This window comes from Cololabis saira, chromosome 17 (assembly GCF_033807715.1).
Source record: "Cololabis saira isolate AMF1-May2022 chromosome 17, fColSai1.1, whole genome shotgun sequence".
Classification (NCBI taxonomy): domain Eukaryota; kingdom Metazoa; phylum Chordata; class Actinopteri; order Beloniformes; family Belonidae; genus Cololabis; species Cololabis saira.
Genome location: NC_084603.1, coordinates 14,688,053 through 14,705,670, shown reverse-complemented (window position 1 = coordinate 14,705,670; position 17,618 = coordinate 14,688,053). Strand labels below are relative to the sequence as shown.

The window sequence follows — 17,618 nt, the reverse complement described above, 5'->3', positions numbered from 1 at the left end:
GCAATATTAAAATAATAAAATGCTTGCAATATTTCAGTTGATTTGTAATGAATCCAGAATGTATGACATCTTTGTTTTTTTAATTGCATTACAGAAAATAAAGAACTTTATCACAATATTCTAATTTTCTGAGACAGTCCTGTATGTGTGAGTCTGATTTTCTTAGCATTTAACGTACGGTAACAGACTACTCTATTAACAACATAATCCTAAATCACACTGGTGTTGCTGTAGACGTGTAACATGTCACAGGTTCTGCTGCACATTGGTGTCAGCTACATTAGCCACACGTGAGTAAAGAGACATACACAGGTAAAGAGCCACAGACACTATGTATTTGTGTTCTTGGAGGTGGTTTTATGACCTAGTTCACCATTAACTTTGCAACAAAGTTAATGTTTTGTGATATGAATGTTGATTAATTTGAACCAAAGTCTGAGTGAAGCTCTGAAACTCTCCCACCCCCTTATTAAGGAAGTGAAAAAACAGAAGATATATCACTCTCACAGCAGGTGAGACATGCATTTGTGAGAGTTTAAACGATTTTGAGAACAGAAAACAAAAGTGTGACCAAAGTCGAGAGGACGTGTTCTAATCTCTGTAGTTAGTCGGTGCCTGCATGGGGTTGAATTCAACATGTCAGCTTCTTTATTATTGTTTTAAAATCATTTTACCCCAAATGCTTAGTTTGCTATAACTGACGAATGAAAAGCAGCCAGAGGCAAACGTAATTGCAGACGTGTTGCACATTGTGACATAGCAGTGGTGCGTTTTCTCACTTTTTCAGCTGTTTCAGGAAGTGGGGTAGAGCCACCAAAATCAGGAAACTAAGTGTTGCTATTTATACAACTGAGCAAAGGGCTCGAGCTGGTAAACGCTAGTGAAGTGTCAGTTAACGAGTAAAGGCGACTGAGGAGAGTAAATATCTGGCGTACGATGCTCGTCTGCGGATGATTTTCTGCATTTTTGAGACCTGAACCATGGAGGAACGTATCTCAAGTCCTGAATCAGGTGAATATGACACACACGCTGACTCTTTTCGAGATGGTATCGAGTTGTTGAAGATATAGAGAAAAAAAAGAAAAGCTTTTTATAAAAACATCACTTCACAGTCGGTCATTATTCAAGAACATGTATCTTTTCTTTTTGTCTTATACTTCTGAAAGGCATGTTTGTTGAACTGAATTCTGTTTGACTGAGCTGTCACTGAGAATTATCCTCTTAGCCTAAAAAAGAGGAACCAAGCAGCTCAGCATCCTGTTTGGTTAAATGCATGTGTCACTTAATTAAGAATTTCCCACTAACCTAAATTTGTGTCAGTAATGTTATTGGCCTTTTCATAAACGGATGCCAGGTCTGGCTGTCCCGTCATTAGCCGGGTCTGTGTTGAAGGTGGACGAATCGCGCTGGGTTTCCTTCCCAGTCAGCGTGTACAGGGGTGAACTTGACCTGATTAAACACTGTAATGAGTCAAACAAAATTACTGTGACCAGTGTTGGCAGTCCAGTGTTTGCACAACTCCTTGTTGGCTCTGCACTGAAATGTCAAACAGACGGGACATTCATTCTCCAACCACAGTCACCTTGACGTTGGGCAGCCGGGCAGCGCTGGTATGCCGTGGAGCCTTTCCACCACAAACACAACCTGTTGCGACATGAAAACAAACACATAATATCACCAGTGTCGTGTCGCTAGGGTAATTTTTGCCCCGAAACTGTGATTCATTTCACATATTTAGGCTGGGTGTTTAAGAGAAAATAATGATTAATGATTTCTGTTTGAATGTGTGTACTGTGCTTGCTAATTACGGCCGTAATATGTTCTGTTTTGCAGCAAATCCCGAATCCCTCTCGAGCTACGAGCTGCTGATCCTGCACACGGCCGAGGCCCAGGAGTGGGCGACGTATCTGCAGCAGATTTTGAAATCTTCTCAAAAGTTCCACCGAAGGTCCATTTTGCTGTACGCCGTGAGCTCGGCCGATCAGCTCCACGGATACAACTTTGAGAACTTCCAGCAGTGCAAGTGTATCGTGCTGCTCCTCTCGGGAGTGTTCTTTGACATCCTCTGCGACCATGAACTGCAGGGAGCGCTTAAGAGACTCCTTTACCCTCCGCAGAGAGTGGTGGTTTTATTGTGTGGGGTGTCTGAGGACGACGTGATGCCAGAGACTTTTGAAGATTGGCCAAACTGGAGAAAACTCTCTGCTGAAGACGAGCCCGCCGTTTACATTACGACCATTCTGGAGTCTATTGCTGACAGTACGGCAGCTTTTCACAATAACATGGATTATGTTTGATCCATCTTATTTGTTCTGAGTTATTAGCGTGTCATTAGTGGGGTTAACGTACAAGGCTGTGATTGATATTAGAAGTGTTGTGGCTTTTTAATGTAGCTGAACTAAAGCCTTCATTGATCTGTAAACTCTTTATCTCAAAGTTAAAAGGGGGTTTTATAAAGTACTGTAAAGACCAGGTGGAGATCCTGACTCAAAGCCGTTTTATGATGTCTCACTTTTCATAGGAGGCTGACTTTATGAATATCATCAAAAAAAAGTGCAATCGTAAATGTTTTACCGTTTTAGAGACAATTGTTTTTTGGACTAAAATAGTCCTCATGAAGAATATAAAGAGTTGTTGACTGTAAACTCTTTTGAAAAGAAGAAATGAAACTCCACTGAACTCTTGTGAGTTCAGGTGTCGTCAAATCTACAGCAGTTTGATTCGCACAAAACTGTAACTATCGCTACGAACAAACGAGAGCATGGGTTGCATCTAAATATAATTTAAAAATCTAAAAGTATACATGTATGTAGAGGGAATTCAAGTTTTTTTTGTTTAGTTTTTTTATTTTTATAATGTTTTCGGGTCAATAACAAAAAATAACAAAGTTCTAATAGTGATCATTTAAATTCATTGACTTACTTATTCTTTTTTTTATGTCGTTCCAGGCAGACGAGCGGAGGCCGACACAAAGGGCGAGTCTCCTACATCAGCTGGAGAGTTGCACATCACAGCAGCCTCTCCTACAGAACATCTGACCTTGAGTAAAATAGAGGAAGTGGTACCAGAGGCACAAAAAGGCTCTGTCCTGAAAGATGACCTTGTGGGAACAAAGAATTCAACGAGCAGAGAAATGGAAGAAGCAAACCCAACATGCGTCACCATTCAGCCACACAGAGTTCTGTGCGGGGTAAGACCAAAATAATTACAGGGCAGTAGCATCTACGGTAACACGGCCAGAGAGATACCGCAACCTATTTACTGGAATTAAGCTCTATTTCCAGTGTGTCTACATGAATGTGTGTGATAGAGATCGTTACACACAGTACTCGAGTTGAGGGGAGATGGCATCCCCCCTGAAATAAAAACGGTCAAAATCATCCCCCCCTGAAATAAAAACGGTCAAAATCATCCCCCCTGTAAAACTGCCATCCCACCTTTCCATCCCTTATGTCATTTCATCAATGAATGTGGTTTTACTGCTATTTCATAATTTAGAAACATCACCAGAAAAATAACACCAGAAAAATAACTTATTTGACAATTTTCACCTGTTTCAAGTAAATTTTCACTTGAAATAAGTAGGAAAATCTGCCAGTGGGACAAGATTTATCTTCTTAGGAAAAAAATATTGTTCCACTGGCAGATTTTTTTACTTATTTCAAGTGAAAATCTACTTGAAACAGGTGAAAATTGTTGTTCTTTCCAGTGATGAGTAATGAGATTTTTTTTACTAGATTTTTTTAACTAGAAATAATATTCTTGTTAAGATTTTGAGTTTTTGCAGTTATCCATTTACATTGATATTGAGGCATATTGATAAGTTCAGAAAAGTGTTTTTTATTGTTGTGTTTTGATGTATTTGATGTAAGCCCAGTGGATATTTAAAGCTTACAGAAGGCTGCATTTAACTGCTGCTATGTCATTCCTGCAGTATTTCTGCAGGTGTTTTGGTCAGTGCTATTATTTGTAATATATTATATTATTTGTAATCAGCACAAATTATCTGTCCCCATATGATAAAATCCACCATCCCCCCTGATTTTTTTTTACAACTCGAGTACTGGTTACACACAGGTACTTTGTCTGGCTAAGTGGTATTAGTATGCAATATATCTCATGAAAACAATAACCAAACTTTGATTGTTGCTTTTTTTTCTTCTAGGAACCAGAGACACTTTTTATCATTTTGTCAAACAAACTGATTGATTGCGCAGCACCGCAGGTCGAGTTTTCATCTGAAAATGAAGTTACAAAAAAGGTGCAGGGCAATGTGGAAAATGAATACACGATCAGTGTTGTCGCCCCGGGTAAGTATCTAAAGGAAGTAATTTGACATTAAACCATTACAGTTCTATCTATTACATAATCCCTACCAATACCTTGTTGTCAAAGATTTTTCAGAAGTTCAGTCTGAATTGATCTGAATTGATTGTTTTTGGTCTAGATATGCCTGCTGGACTCACATCGCTCACTTTATACACTGACCAGTCCCGTGTGAGCCTCAGGCCCGTCACGTATTACACCAGTATGGGAGAAGTCAGTCGCTGTCTGGAACAGGCTGCTAATCCTCTCAACTTCATCTGCCAGGTGAGACACTCACTCATTGTGCTGTAGGTATTGTTGACTAGTGGTTCAGCTTGTGCAGCTTGTGTTTTTTATTCTTATTTTTTAACTTTCAGGCCTTTGACTTGACGTCAAACACAACAGAATCACTGGACATCCTGCTAACTGACTCACTGAAATCCAAGATGCCTGCAACTGGACTTCAGCTGTTTGGAGTCAGACAGATAGAAGAAGACAACATGTCAGCTTGTGAGTAGCGTTATTTGACTTTTTTTATCACTTGGTCTTAGGGCTGGGCGATATGGACCAAAAGTCATATCTCGATATTTTCTAGCTGAATGGTGATACTCGATATATATATCGATATTTTTTCTGTGCCATAATTGGGGTTTCCCCCAAAGCATTATAGCATAGCATCTCTGTTAGCTTCATTTTTTCTGAGGCAAACCCTTAAAAAAACAGTCAGTTTTAATACAAAGCCTCGTGCCCAATGTCACACAGGTTCCTTTATTAACAGAGGTCTGCACAATAAATGTATAAAACAAATGAAATAAAAATAAACTGCCTGCATATATATAATAAAAATACTTCTTGAATAAAATAAAACTAATATCCCTTTCCTGCATAACAATTAAATTAAAATACACTGTGCAATTAATACAATGTAGACAGTAACAGGCAGACTTTTCCACTGAGGTTGACAGTTGTGCAAATAACAAAACATTTGTGCAAATCTCAAATAAAACATTCAAGTCAATTTGTCACAAAATAAGCTATATCAAAATCATATTTTTTTTTTTTTTTTTTTTTTTTTTTAAATCGATATAAACGATATTGTCTCGTACCATATCGCGTTTGAAAATATATCGATATATATTAAAATCTCGATATATCGCCCAGCCCTACTTGGTCTGTATGTTTCTTTGGGTGTTTTTCAAAGAAAAGGTGACAGATTTGCTGTTAACGGACACGTATCCAGGGAACAGCAGTAAACTCTGATATTGCACGAAGTGAAAGCAGTTTTTAGGATTGACATGTCATAATTTAACTGGTTGTACTGGTTTTCTTTTGTGCTTCAGGCCAACGGAACGAGGAGCTTCCTACTTTGCTCCACTTTGCTGCTAAGTTTGGCTTGAAAAAGCTCACCACCACCCTGCTCCACTGTCCCGGGGCTCTGCAGGCTTACAGCGTGAGGAACAAGCACGGAGACTACCCAAACACGCTGGCAGAAAAGAACGGCTTCACCGACCTCAGACATTTTATAGATGCATTTGTTGTAAGTCCAGTGAGGAAATGTTCTTTTGTTTTGATTCCACCAAAATAGAAATAATTTTGCAACCACTTTTTTTATTGCATGTCTATCTGTTTAAAATATCTTTATATCTGACTTATCTGCTTAAACCGCCAAAGGAAACGGCAGACATGCTGAAATGTCACTTTGAAGACTCCATCGACATGCACAGTGATGCAGAAGTATACGAGCAGATGTCGGCTACGTCTCAAGATATCATGATGAAGTACTCGGGTTGCTCGGAGGACGTATACGAGTCAATGATGACGATCGACCCGGAGTGTGTGGACGACCTGTGTAAGACCGGATTTTATGTTTGGGTTGTAACGATGATCAATAAGCACGCTACAAAACTGCCGTGCAGAGCTGATTATTCTGTTTTGTTCTTTTTTCCCCTTTCAGATGAAGAAATGACTGCAGTAGATGCGAATCCAGAGGAGGTTATGCTCAGGAAGTTCTTCCAGGGTAAATAACTTTCAAACTGAATTTGTTATAAAACAACAATTACTGTATGACATAGTCTGATTGTGTTTTTTATGAATTTGCTCCCATCAGCAAAACCACATGCAATTGAAGACCAGGTGAACAACCTGCGCCTTAAAAGCGAGGAAGAGGAAAAGGAAAAGGATGAACACAGTCACTTTGATCAAATTAAGGAAGAGGAGGATCCATACGCTCTTTCTCCAGAAGATATTTACGACACGGTGGATGCAAACAGCACGTATAGCCCAGCCATCGTGAATCGTCCCCCAGCCCCCGTCCCAAGGCCTGAGGCTGACGCAGAGCCTGAAAAACCCACAACCTACATCTCTAGAGGTATTTTGCAGCCTGTTTTATTCACTGGTACTTAAAAAAAACAACCTCTTCAGACAATCTTGATAACTTGAGTTTTGGATAGTATTTTCAGATCGAGGTGCATCCGAGAGTAAAGCGACGCCATATTCTTCAGGTAAGGCACATTTTAATATTTACAATCTAAAACTTTGTTGTCGTGTTTGATCTCCAATCGTATTTTGTCAGCATTTCCTTTTTAAGTATGTTAAGGCCATTTAAGCTGTATATTTTAGTGGTCAAATCTGAGCATAATTCAGTGTAAAAGGACACTGGATTTACTAAACTGAATGAAAATTGACCAATTATGGTAGATTTTGTTAATCGGTACAAATACAGAAACCAGGATCTGATTAATGTCATAACAAAACATTTATTTAGTTAAGTCTGTGTCTGGTTCTGAGGAAAGTCAAAGTTAATACTGACTTGTGCTTGTCAGTCTTAACTGAGAGGCTTGTAAAGTCGTCTGGCCATGAACACTCGGTAGTTTTATTTTGTGTACATGTTAGTTTGTTGTGGTACTGGTGCTGTATGATGTGGAGCTTTCAGTGGCACTATCCCGGTAAAATTGAGGATAGTTTAGTAGCCTAAGACACTTTTTACGGCAGTCTCACAACATGCAGCCATGTGAAAGAACCGACCCTGAGACGCGCGCAGAAACTATTTTTATTTAGCGCTGCAGCATGATGTGAAATTTGGTGCAGATTCAGATCGAAAACCTCAATAATTCTACGCTGCTCTGGGTCTTTAATGTCAGAGTACCCTGCATATCTGAACGGCTCACCCAATCATTATTTTTTTTTTTTAGATATAGGCAACTCCAGACATGAGACAAGGTTCTATTTTGTCAAAGTTTCGCCTCCTCACACTTGTAAATATCAGTAAACCCTGGAGATTTGTTTTCATAATATGCATAAGAAAAGTTAAATAAAAATAATGAATGAAACTATCTTAAATGTTATTAATTGCACCTGTTTTTACTGTGATCAGCCAAGATGTTAGCTTTAAGAAGAAACTAGAACAAATGTTAAGTGGTGTTGAACAGCAGCAGTACAACGCAAAAATAATGCAGTCAAAACTATGCTAGACAAAGTTAGTTACAAGTTCTTTAGTGGTTTTATTATTCAAATAAAGTTAAAAACCTTTTAAATGTGGAAATGATGGGGTCCCTGGATAGGTGCTAGTGCGGGCAGCGCAGGTTCGAGTCCCGACCTGTCACACTATACTGCATTTCTCCCTCTCTCTGCGTGTTTCCTGTCTACCTGCTTTCTAAATAAAGGCCATTAGTGCCACAAAAACCTTTAAAAAAATGTGGGCATTATTTTCATTCCAACTTTGTAAGATTACTATCTTGAGGGAACAAATATTTGGCCGACAGGAACAAAAAGCACTCAAGGACAACCAGGACAGTGTTGCTAATGTGCATGCTTTTATTTCCTTTTTCATTATTATTACACTGACTGAGATGTTGACATCAATTGATTTATAAAAAACCCTGCACACTATGTAGTGCCCATTGTTTTAATAGGCCTGTTCATTAACCTGCTGCTCACCTGAAATATTTTCCATTTATGTTTTCTTAACTATCCTCAAATTCACTTTTTTTAAATATCGTTTGTCTGTTTTATATGTAGCTTTGTTCTCCCGCTGCACCAGCTTCCTAAATTAAACTGATGTTCACTTTCACTTTCACCGATATAAATATTGGCTTTTGTTCTTTATTTGCATTGTCGTGTTGCTATTCATGTATTTGATCAGTTAATACAAATTTAATTATTACAAAATAAACCAGCATTGCAGTTGCAGTATGTTTTTTTTTAAATGCCAGTTTTTCTTCCCATTCAGTTATGCCTGTGCATGAAGACACCGGCCCTACGTATGACCCCTATGCCGGGATGAAGACCCCCGGCCAGAGGCAGCTCATCTGCCTCCAGGAGAGGGTGAAGGTCGGGGAAATAACCGTGGACGAGGCCGTGCAGGAGTTCAAGGCTTGGCAGTTTGACAATGAACGGAGGGCGACCTCCCTACGCTATCAGCAGGCAGGTTACATATGCAAACGCCGTGATCAGATCAGTGGATGTTGATGGACAAGTTATAAATTTAACATGTCTGTTTATTGAAGGAAAATTTGAAGAAATTACGGGACAGCATCACCAGGCGTCACAAAGAGAGAGAGAAGACCGGAAAGGAGCTCGGTATAGTTGTGCTATTTATTTTTATAGTAAAAGGCTGGATTTGTTTTATTTATTTTTAATAAGCTATAATAAACTCAGGCTCTCTATGACCCAAAACAGAATGAAGCAGGGGTGGAAAATACAGGACTGTGTCAGAAAATTAGAATATTGTGATTTTCTGTAATGCAATTACAAAAACTATAATGTCATACATTCTGGATTCATTAAAAATCAACTGAAATATTGCAAGCCTTTTATTATTTTAATATTGCTGATCATGGTTTACAGCTTAAGAAAACTCAAATATCCTATCTCAAAAAATTTGAATATTCTGGGAATCTTAATCTTAAACTGTAAACCATAATCAGCAATATTAAAATAATAAAAGGCTTGAAATATTTCAGTTGATTTGTAATGAATCCAGAATGTATGACATATTTGTTTTTTTAATTGCATTACAGAAAATAAAGAACTTTATCACAATATTCTAATTTTCCGAGACAGTCCTGTAGATGCTATGAAAAAGAAAGGAGACAAAAGAATCACAAGTTTGATGTGGTGTCCCCTGTAGATTATGAAATAAGTGCCCCCCTGCAGAGGAACTTGTACTGGGGCTCCAACGCCAGCGCTACGTTTGAGTGTGCCGTGTACGAGTCGGCGCCCAAAGTGTCAGCAGTGCCGCCTCCTCCGGTTCAAACCATCCAGAGAGGCAGCTGGAAGACGGGAAGCACGTCCAGCACATCCAGTGAGTGTCAGCTTTTTTGTTTGTTTGTTTTTCAGTTAGTGTACTGTATGTAAGTCACCTTAATGATCATCTCATGGTACAATAAACATACAGAAAATACAAGAGACTGGCCGTCTGAGACAGTCTCTTTAAAAACTAGACATTGAAACTAAATACTGATTTTTGCTTATTCTTTTGTTCTAAACATCTTTATTTTGTGTACATATTATTTTGAGATCAACCAATATGTGTTTTTCTTTTGACTGAAGTTGATTATTTGAAAATGGCCGGTGAGAGACTGTTATTTTAAAACCTAAAAAAAAAACCTAAGGGGATTGAGAGAAACCTCCACCTGTCCAACTCGGGCGTAGCGCCCTGTGACAACACTTTGATGCTTCCAGTTGCAGATAATCTGTCAAATCATAAAAGCTACGTTGAAAAAACTGATTTTAAAAAGATGGACTGTGACATAAAGATGAAAGAAATCTTCAACAACTTTGACTTATTTAAAAAAGCACCTGTTGGTAACACCTGCAACGAATGTGGCGCATACCAAGTCCGGTTTTAAATATCTGTGGTAATTCTGTACGGTATTTTGTGTGTGTGTGTGTGTGTGTGTGTGTGTGTGTGTGTGTGTGTGTGTGTGTGTGTGTGTGTGTGTGTGTGTGTGTGTGTGTGTGTATATATATTTATTTACTGCTCAGAAGAATTAACGGGAGACTTAAATCACACATGAGAAAACAAGTGATTTTAAACAGATTCTGATTTTCTGATTTGTTGAAAAGAAGTCAGATCACTGGTTAGTGGAAACGAGAGAGGAAGTTAGAGACGCTTTGAGAGGAGCTCGGAGAGCTTGTGCCTTGAGCGGGCACCAATGCAGCACGGGCTCAAAGCCCTGCACGTCTTCCTACCGCTCTCGACCCATTTCATGTCTAGCCACTTTTGAAATACTGGCCACTAGAGCCACAAGAAATGGTTAAAAAAAAGAGAACCTTTGAGAATATTGATTCCTTTTAAAGTCATGTGTGTTTTCTCTGGAACTGAAACTGTACCGAAAGCTAAAGTTAACATTTTAGAAATATGCACTATAACCAGATTCTTGCGTTCAGCCCCCCACTCCCCACTCCCCCCCTTCCTGTCTTCCTGCAGACATGTTCTAAACCTGCAACTTGGTCTTTATGACACTCAAAAAACACTCTAATCCCCACTTGGTAACTTGGTTTTACAGCATAAGTTGGCACTAGTGTTGATCTCAGAAAAGCACATGTTTCTTACACATTGACTTGTTTTATCTTTTTGTCAGGCAGCGAGAGCAATAGACTCAGCACTCACAGTAATTTTAGCTACAGCAGTGGGACAGAACCCGACTTCGAGGTGAGTGTGTACCCATAAATAAGGGTTTTGCATTTACAAGACATGTAAAAACTATTATTGTAATTGCACCCTGGACACTTCATCACAGCTGTAGGTTTTTTTCTGCTCACACTGTGAAAATCACACTACTAGATCTATTTTGGCGTTGCTCATGCCTGAACACTACACTTGGGCCGACCGCAACATAACTGCATATGCAGTAGGGAGATTAACCGTATGGGGTTTAGTGTTGAGCTTTATTCTGCTTTTACACGCTTCTTCAGTTTTTTATTTATATATATACTAAAATAAAGTACATCTATTTGTATGTTCAAAGAGAAAGTGATTGATAATTGTCCTAAACTAGTCCAAAAAGATCCAATGTGGTATTTTCAAATGGTAAAATGCACTATTTATTGATTATCAGCAAAACTGTGGATTTATTGAGCAATAGTCTTAATTCATGTCTTTTTTTTCTAACTGTGTTCATCGTAAAACTTCTTTTTATTTCTACAAGGACGCTGTAGAAAGTCTCCCCCCTCCACCTCGACCTCCGAGGCCTTTTGATGGCGCACCTCCCGTTGCTCTGCCCAGGATTCCTCCTCGAATCCCAGAAAGGTCAGTGTAACGATGTTCATCCATGTGATCCAAGTTTAAGGGACAAAATATTAAACTATCACATAGTAAAAGAAAAACCACACACACACTGGCAACAACGAGTAAGAGAGTGAATGTGAAAGGGGAAACGTTCACCCGTCAGTGAATCCACAGCTGTTGCGATAGAGAGGAAGCCGGGGCGAGTAACTGATAAAGGTGTTGATGCTCATAAACTTTGAACATATATATATGTTCTCTAGTCAGAAGTGTATTCTGAGAAGGTTTAAAAATGAAACTAAAAATCAAAGTGACTTTGAAAGTGGTTTAAATATAGATGATGGTGCAGACATCGTTATGTATGTTATAATGTAGTGAACCCAGTAAATAATAAAATAGAATAGAATAGAATAGAATAGAATAGAATAAAATAGAATAGAATAGAATAGAATAGAATAGAATAGAATAGAATAGAAGACTTTATTGATCTCCCAGAGGAGAAATTCAGTCGTGCAGCAGCCAAACACACACACGCTCAATGGTTTATACAAAATTTTTTAAATAGAATAACCAATAAATAGCTAAATAATAAAAAAGAGCAATATAAAAAGTAGAAAAAGAGTATGTACAAGAGAAAAAAAATAGTAAACACAAAAAAAAAACGGATAATATTTACATGTGCAAAAATACGTGAGGTATTTAGCGGTTATTGCACTTACAAAGAGACAGGTTATTGCACACGGGTAGCTACAGTTGCTTGTTATAGAGTCTGATGGCTGTGGGGATGAAGGAAATAATCTCTTTTCTTGTTTTGAAAAGGAATGAATGAAGAATTAAATATTTCAGCAACAGTTTTGTCTTGGTCTCTCAACTGATCATAACTGCATGTCTTGCTTTTGTTTAATTACGGTGTGAATAAAAAACAGTTAGAGGGAATCATGATAATTGCACGTCTGACCTTTGACATTAGGATTCCTCCAGACATGTTAAGTTGCTTCACTGCCAGAATTACACTGATCTATACTTCATTTTTCTTCGTTAAAAGGTTAAACACCTACAGTACTTTGGCATAAATGTTTCAGGGGCTGCAAGCGGCACGATAACATCTATCTGTGTGGCTTCATTCTCGTTAATTTCATGGAACTGTGAGCTCTTATCGAAACGGTTGATATACGATATCTGGAGAGACGGTGCATTTAGAGATTAAAGAACTAACTGTAACTTTGTAAATGCAACAGAGTCTGATAAATGTAGAACAATAACAATCAGTAGGACAAGTGATGTGTTGCAGAACAGGAGGAAGCCGACACCAATCCAGTTATGGCTCCAAATAAACCGCAAACTAAACTTCTAAAGCTAAATATTGTTTGTCTGGAAGCGGTAACTACCATTCGAGTTTTCCTGTTTTTATATTCGAAATTATAAAGCTGAAGCAGTCTCAGCTGAAAGCAACCAAAAATAACACACACACATCATGCCTAAGTTTGAAGAAGCTGTGGGTTTCATAAAACGGATGGTAAAATACAAAGTATTGAAGTATTTGTCAATTTTGGGTGTTGTGTCCTCACAAATTGTTGTTTTATCAGTCTGTTGTAAAGTGTTCTTGGGGTTTTATCAAAGGCGCTTATAAATAAAATGTAGTACTATTACAAGTGCAGTAATTAATCTGGTAAAATAATCAAGAAAGAGGCAAAAAAAAACAAATTTTCACCTCAGTCTGAAAACTTTTATCCCTTATGTCTTGTTGTAAGTGTCTTTACTCGGCCTTCGTGTAGCCTTCTAGTCAAACAGTCCACATTTACATAAAACTGTTGAATATAACCAGAGGTGTCAAGTAACGAAGTACAAATACTTCGTTACCTTACTTAAGTAGAAATTTTGGTTATCTATACTTCACTGGAGTAATTATTTTTCATACGATTGTTTACTTTTACTCCTTACATTTTCACGCAATTATCTGTACTTTTTACTCTTTACATTTTAAAAACAGCCTTGTTACTCTATTTCATTTCGGCCTTTAAAAAAAAACTATCCAGTTAAATTGCTCCATCCGGATAGAGTGAATTTGGTTGTGGTTGTTTCAGATGTTCTTGTCCAGTTTTGTTCTTACATCCCTCAGATTCCTGCAACTAAACTTGGATGTACATTCCAATAAAGGTTAGGATAAATGATAACATGCCTCTGAAGTTTGACTTTTTGCACCATTACAATACTTATAGGCAACTAGTCATCATATCTCCTGCTCTCTGAAACACATGTTAATGCTCAATAGTACACATATATGGTTCTTTAATATATTTGCATTATACTAAGATGCATTCATTTTCAATGGCTTTTTTCCCCCTTACATTACTTTTACTTTTATACTTTAAGTAGTTTTGAAACCAGTACTTTTATACTTTTACTTAAACTTGAGTTGATACTTCAACTTCTACAGGAGTATTTTTAAACTCTAGTATCTATACTTCTACCTGAGTAATGAAGGTGAATACTTTTGACACCTCTGAATATAACTACTTCACTTCCACTGAAAATAACTTTGTGTGTTTGTTGGTCTGTACTGCTGAGGTTTACCCTTTGCTGCGTTTGCTCTAGTCCCAGTTACCTTTGCAGCACAGTAACCGTGTGTTTCCCACAGGGTGCCAGAAGAATCGCACGAGCGCTACATATCCTGCCCGACACGAGCACTTCCTCAGATACCGCACAGACAGAGAGACGCGGCGCCCCCCATCCCCCGCCGCCTGCGGTGATGGCCCCTCCACGCTCACTGGGATCAGTCTCTAAAGTTTTTATAACGCTGTATAATATAACGGTCTAACGCAGAGGGGCCCTATAGGGTCACAATGTTTCTGTTTTTATGTGTTTGTTTGTTTTTTCTCATATTAATTGCATTGTATTGTATTGTAATTGTATGAATCAGCTGTCCTTCCGGAGTGATTCACTTCTCATTTCTATTTCATTGTTTGAGCGCAGTTCTGTGAAACAGAAAGTACTCACTAGTGTTTTATAGTATCTTTAAAATGTAACAGTTTTAACCCACAATAAATGTTCAACATGTAATAATTTAACCCCTCTTCAGTATCACAATAAAACTAATGATCATGCTGGAGACAAATGATGAAAACTAAATGAATCTTAATCAAAGTATCTTTGTAAAACTTGGAGATTCACCTGTTTTTTATGGGATGTCCGCTCGCCTTGAGGAAGTCTGTATTGTTGTGCAGCAGACTTATTGTAATTTATTAATTTAACAGTGAAATATGATTATATGTAGCTTTATAAACATTGTAGTGACAGTCCCTATTTGTCACCACGGGTTACTGATGGCCTTGTTTTAAACTTGCACTGAGAGTAATGATCCACGGGAAACTTCTGTTTGCGGTTTAAACCATAATAATGATTTTAATAGTGCCACGTACCACTGTTCATATAATAAACCAAACAAACGAAGGACGCTCCGCACAGTTGAAAACTGTTGCTCCTCCGGCTCATCAGAAACACCTGTCACAGTGATTACAACCACCTATATTCCCGCATGACAACGCCCCTTACGGGTCAGGTAAGCTAAATTAGGAAACAAAAAGGAAATACTTCCGCATTGTGGCTAGGAAGTGCATAAACATAAACATGGCTCCTACAAACATGAAGGTGTCACGTTTTGTTTTTTTTGGTACTTTGAACATTTTATTTCTAAGTGGAGTTCTGCGGTTTGATCACTTGATGGCGCTCTTTACTCTGGTGAAGACAAACCCACGCAGGTACAGTAGGTGTGGAAAAGTCTCCCTTGAGTTTAAGCTGTCTGTGTATATGCGTAGCTTTTTAATTAAATCACCTGACTGTTAATGAGAAGATGAACAAGTAATGCTGCAAGCAGGAATCGAGATGAGGGGGGATGAGGGAGGATGGCATCCCCCCTGAAATAAAAACTGTCAAAATCATCCCCCCTGTAAAACTGCCATCCCCCTTTCCATCCCTTATGTCATTTCATCAATGAATGTGGTTTTACTGCTATTTCAACATTTAGAGTCATCACCAGAAAAATAACTTATTTGACAATTTTCACCTGTTTCAAGTCAATTTTACTTGAAAAACGTAGGAAAATCTGCCAGTGGGAAAAGATTTATCTTCTTATTACAAGCAAAAAAATCTTTTTTTCTACTTATTTCAAGTGAAAATCTACTTGAAACAGGTGAAAATAGTTTTTTTCTCTTCTAGTGACGAGTCTTGTTTTAAGTGTAATAAGATTCTTTTCGTAAAATGAGACATTTTAACTAGAAATAGGACAAATATTCTTATTTTGAGTTTTTGCAGAGATCCATTTTACTTATCCTGTGAAGGACAAAGTCATATTGATAAGTTCAGAAAAGTGTTTTTTATTGTTGTGTTTTGATGTATTTGATGTAAGCCCAGTGGATATTTAAAGCTTACAGAAGGCTGCATTTAACTGCTGCTATGTCATTCCTGCAGTATTTCTGCAGGTGTTTTGGTCACTGCTATTATTTGTAATATATTATATTATTTGTAATCAGCACAAATTATCTGTCCCCATATGATAAAATCCACCATCCCCCCTGATTTTCTTTTTTTTTACAACTCGAGTACTGACTGCAAGCCTCCTGCTAAAGATGTCCGATAAGACTTACAGAAAGTCTGAGAGAATGTGGACATCCAGGACTTCGGGTTGAACCTTTCAAAGTAAAAGCACAGTGTGATGAAGATGATAAACAGTTATAGTGTCTTGTGTGTTTACTGAACATGCTGCTCATTGAATATTCACATTGCTGGTGGGAAAAGTGCGTGCAGTGAAGTGAAGAAGAAGCCACCAGTAACAGCTGGAGGCTGGAGCCGATACACGTCTCTGATCATGAGTCCAACATATACAGGACTGTCTCAGAAAATCAGAATATTGTGATAAAGTCCTTTATTTTCTGTAATGCAAAAATGTCATAAATTCTGGATTCATTACAAATCAACTGAAATATTGCAAGCCTTTTATTATTTTAATATTGCTGATCATGGCTTACAGCTTAAGAAAACTCAAATATCCTATCTCAAAAAATTAGAATATTCTGGGAATCTTAATCTTAAACTGTAAACCATAATCAGCAATATTAAAATAATAAAAGGCTTGCAATATTTCAGTTGATTTGTAATGAATCCAGAATGTAGGACATTTTTGTTTTTTTAATTGCATTACAGAAAATAAAGAACTTTATCACAATATTCTAATTTTCTGAGACAGTCCTGTACAAATCATTGAACGGGAAGGGTGTTCATAGAATTTGTCAGGAGGATTTTCAACACTCTGTATGATGCAAAAAGTTGCCTAGTTTACCAACTGCCTGCCTCAGGGCCTGAACCACTTGCCTTCATCAAAGGGAATATTTATTCCTGCTGTCTGCTCGCTGAAGCTTTGTAGAAGTTGGAGGATGCAAAAAGACAATGACACAAAGCAGGGGTTTAAATCCACCACAGACAGCTTCAGAATAAGAAAACCTTTGCAGTGGCTTCGATTGTAACCCCACAGAGCTGCTCTGGGATCTCAACGAGACACAAATTTAACAAATGTGTCCGAGTCCTGTGACTCTCAGTTCTGTGTGCAGGTCTGATTCAGAGCTACTGAAAATCCTTGCTTGAATTCACCTCTATCTAGAACGGGGTCGGCAACCTGCGCTCTAGCGCCGCCCTAGTGGCTCCTGGAGCTTTTTCAAAAATGTTTGACCTTTTTTTTAAAATTTTTACTTTTTTCTCGACATTTCGACTTTTTTCTTTAGATTGTACTTCAACATTAATCTCGAAATTTCGACTTTTTTCTCGAAATTTCGACTTTTTTCTCGACATTTTGACTTTTTTCTCAAGATTGTACTTCAAAATTAATCTTGACATTTCAACTTTTTTCTCAACATTTCAACTTTTTTCACGAAATTACGACTTTTTTCACGAAATTTCGACTTATTTCTCAACATTTAGACTTTTTTCTCGAAATTTCGACTTTTTTCTCGAAATTTCGACTTTTTTCTCAAGATTGTACTTCAACATTAATCTTGACATTTCAACTTTTTTCTCAACATTTCGACTTTTTTCT

At 37.9% G+C, this 17,618-nt stretch overlaps 1 protein-coding gene across 2 annotated transcripts; it reads left to right on the top strand.

The window, feature by feature from the left end:
• Window positions 1-748: 748 nt before the first annotated feature.
• pik3ap1 (phosphoinositide-3-kinase adaptor protein 1) lies at window positions 749-14,818 on the top strand. 2 transcript variants are annotated; one of them, XM_061745586.1, is made up of 17 exons: window positions 783-1,011; window positions 1,834-2,259; window positions 2,949-3,190; window positions 4,166-4,310; window positions 4,448-4,590; window positions 4,683-4,815; window positions 5,646-5,842; window positions 5,977-6,154; window positions 6,260-6,322; window positions 6,413-6,673; window positions 6,756-6,806; window positions 8,534-8,727; window positions 8,811-8,883; window positions 9,434-9,607; window positions 10,890-10,960; window positions 11,457-11,557; window positions 14,172-14,818. In XM_061745586.1, exons 1-17 carry the CDS (start codon window positions 981-983, stop codon window positions 14,281-14,283), a joined length of 2,595 nt encoding a protein of 864 aa, XP_061601570.1. In that variant the 5' UTR covers window positions 783-980; the 3' UTR covers window positions 14,284-14,818. The 2 variants fall into 2 exon arrangements, 1 of the variants encoding a protein (XP_061601570.1); XR_009784378.1 differs by lacking the exon at window positions 10,890-10,960 and having other exon boundaries at window positions 749-1,011; window positions 14,172-14,307.
• The last annotated feature ends 2,800 nt before the right edge of the window (window positions 14,819-17,618 follow it).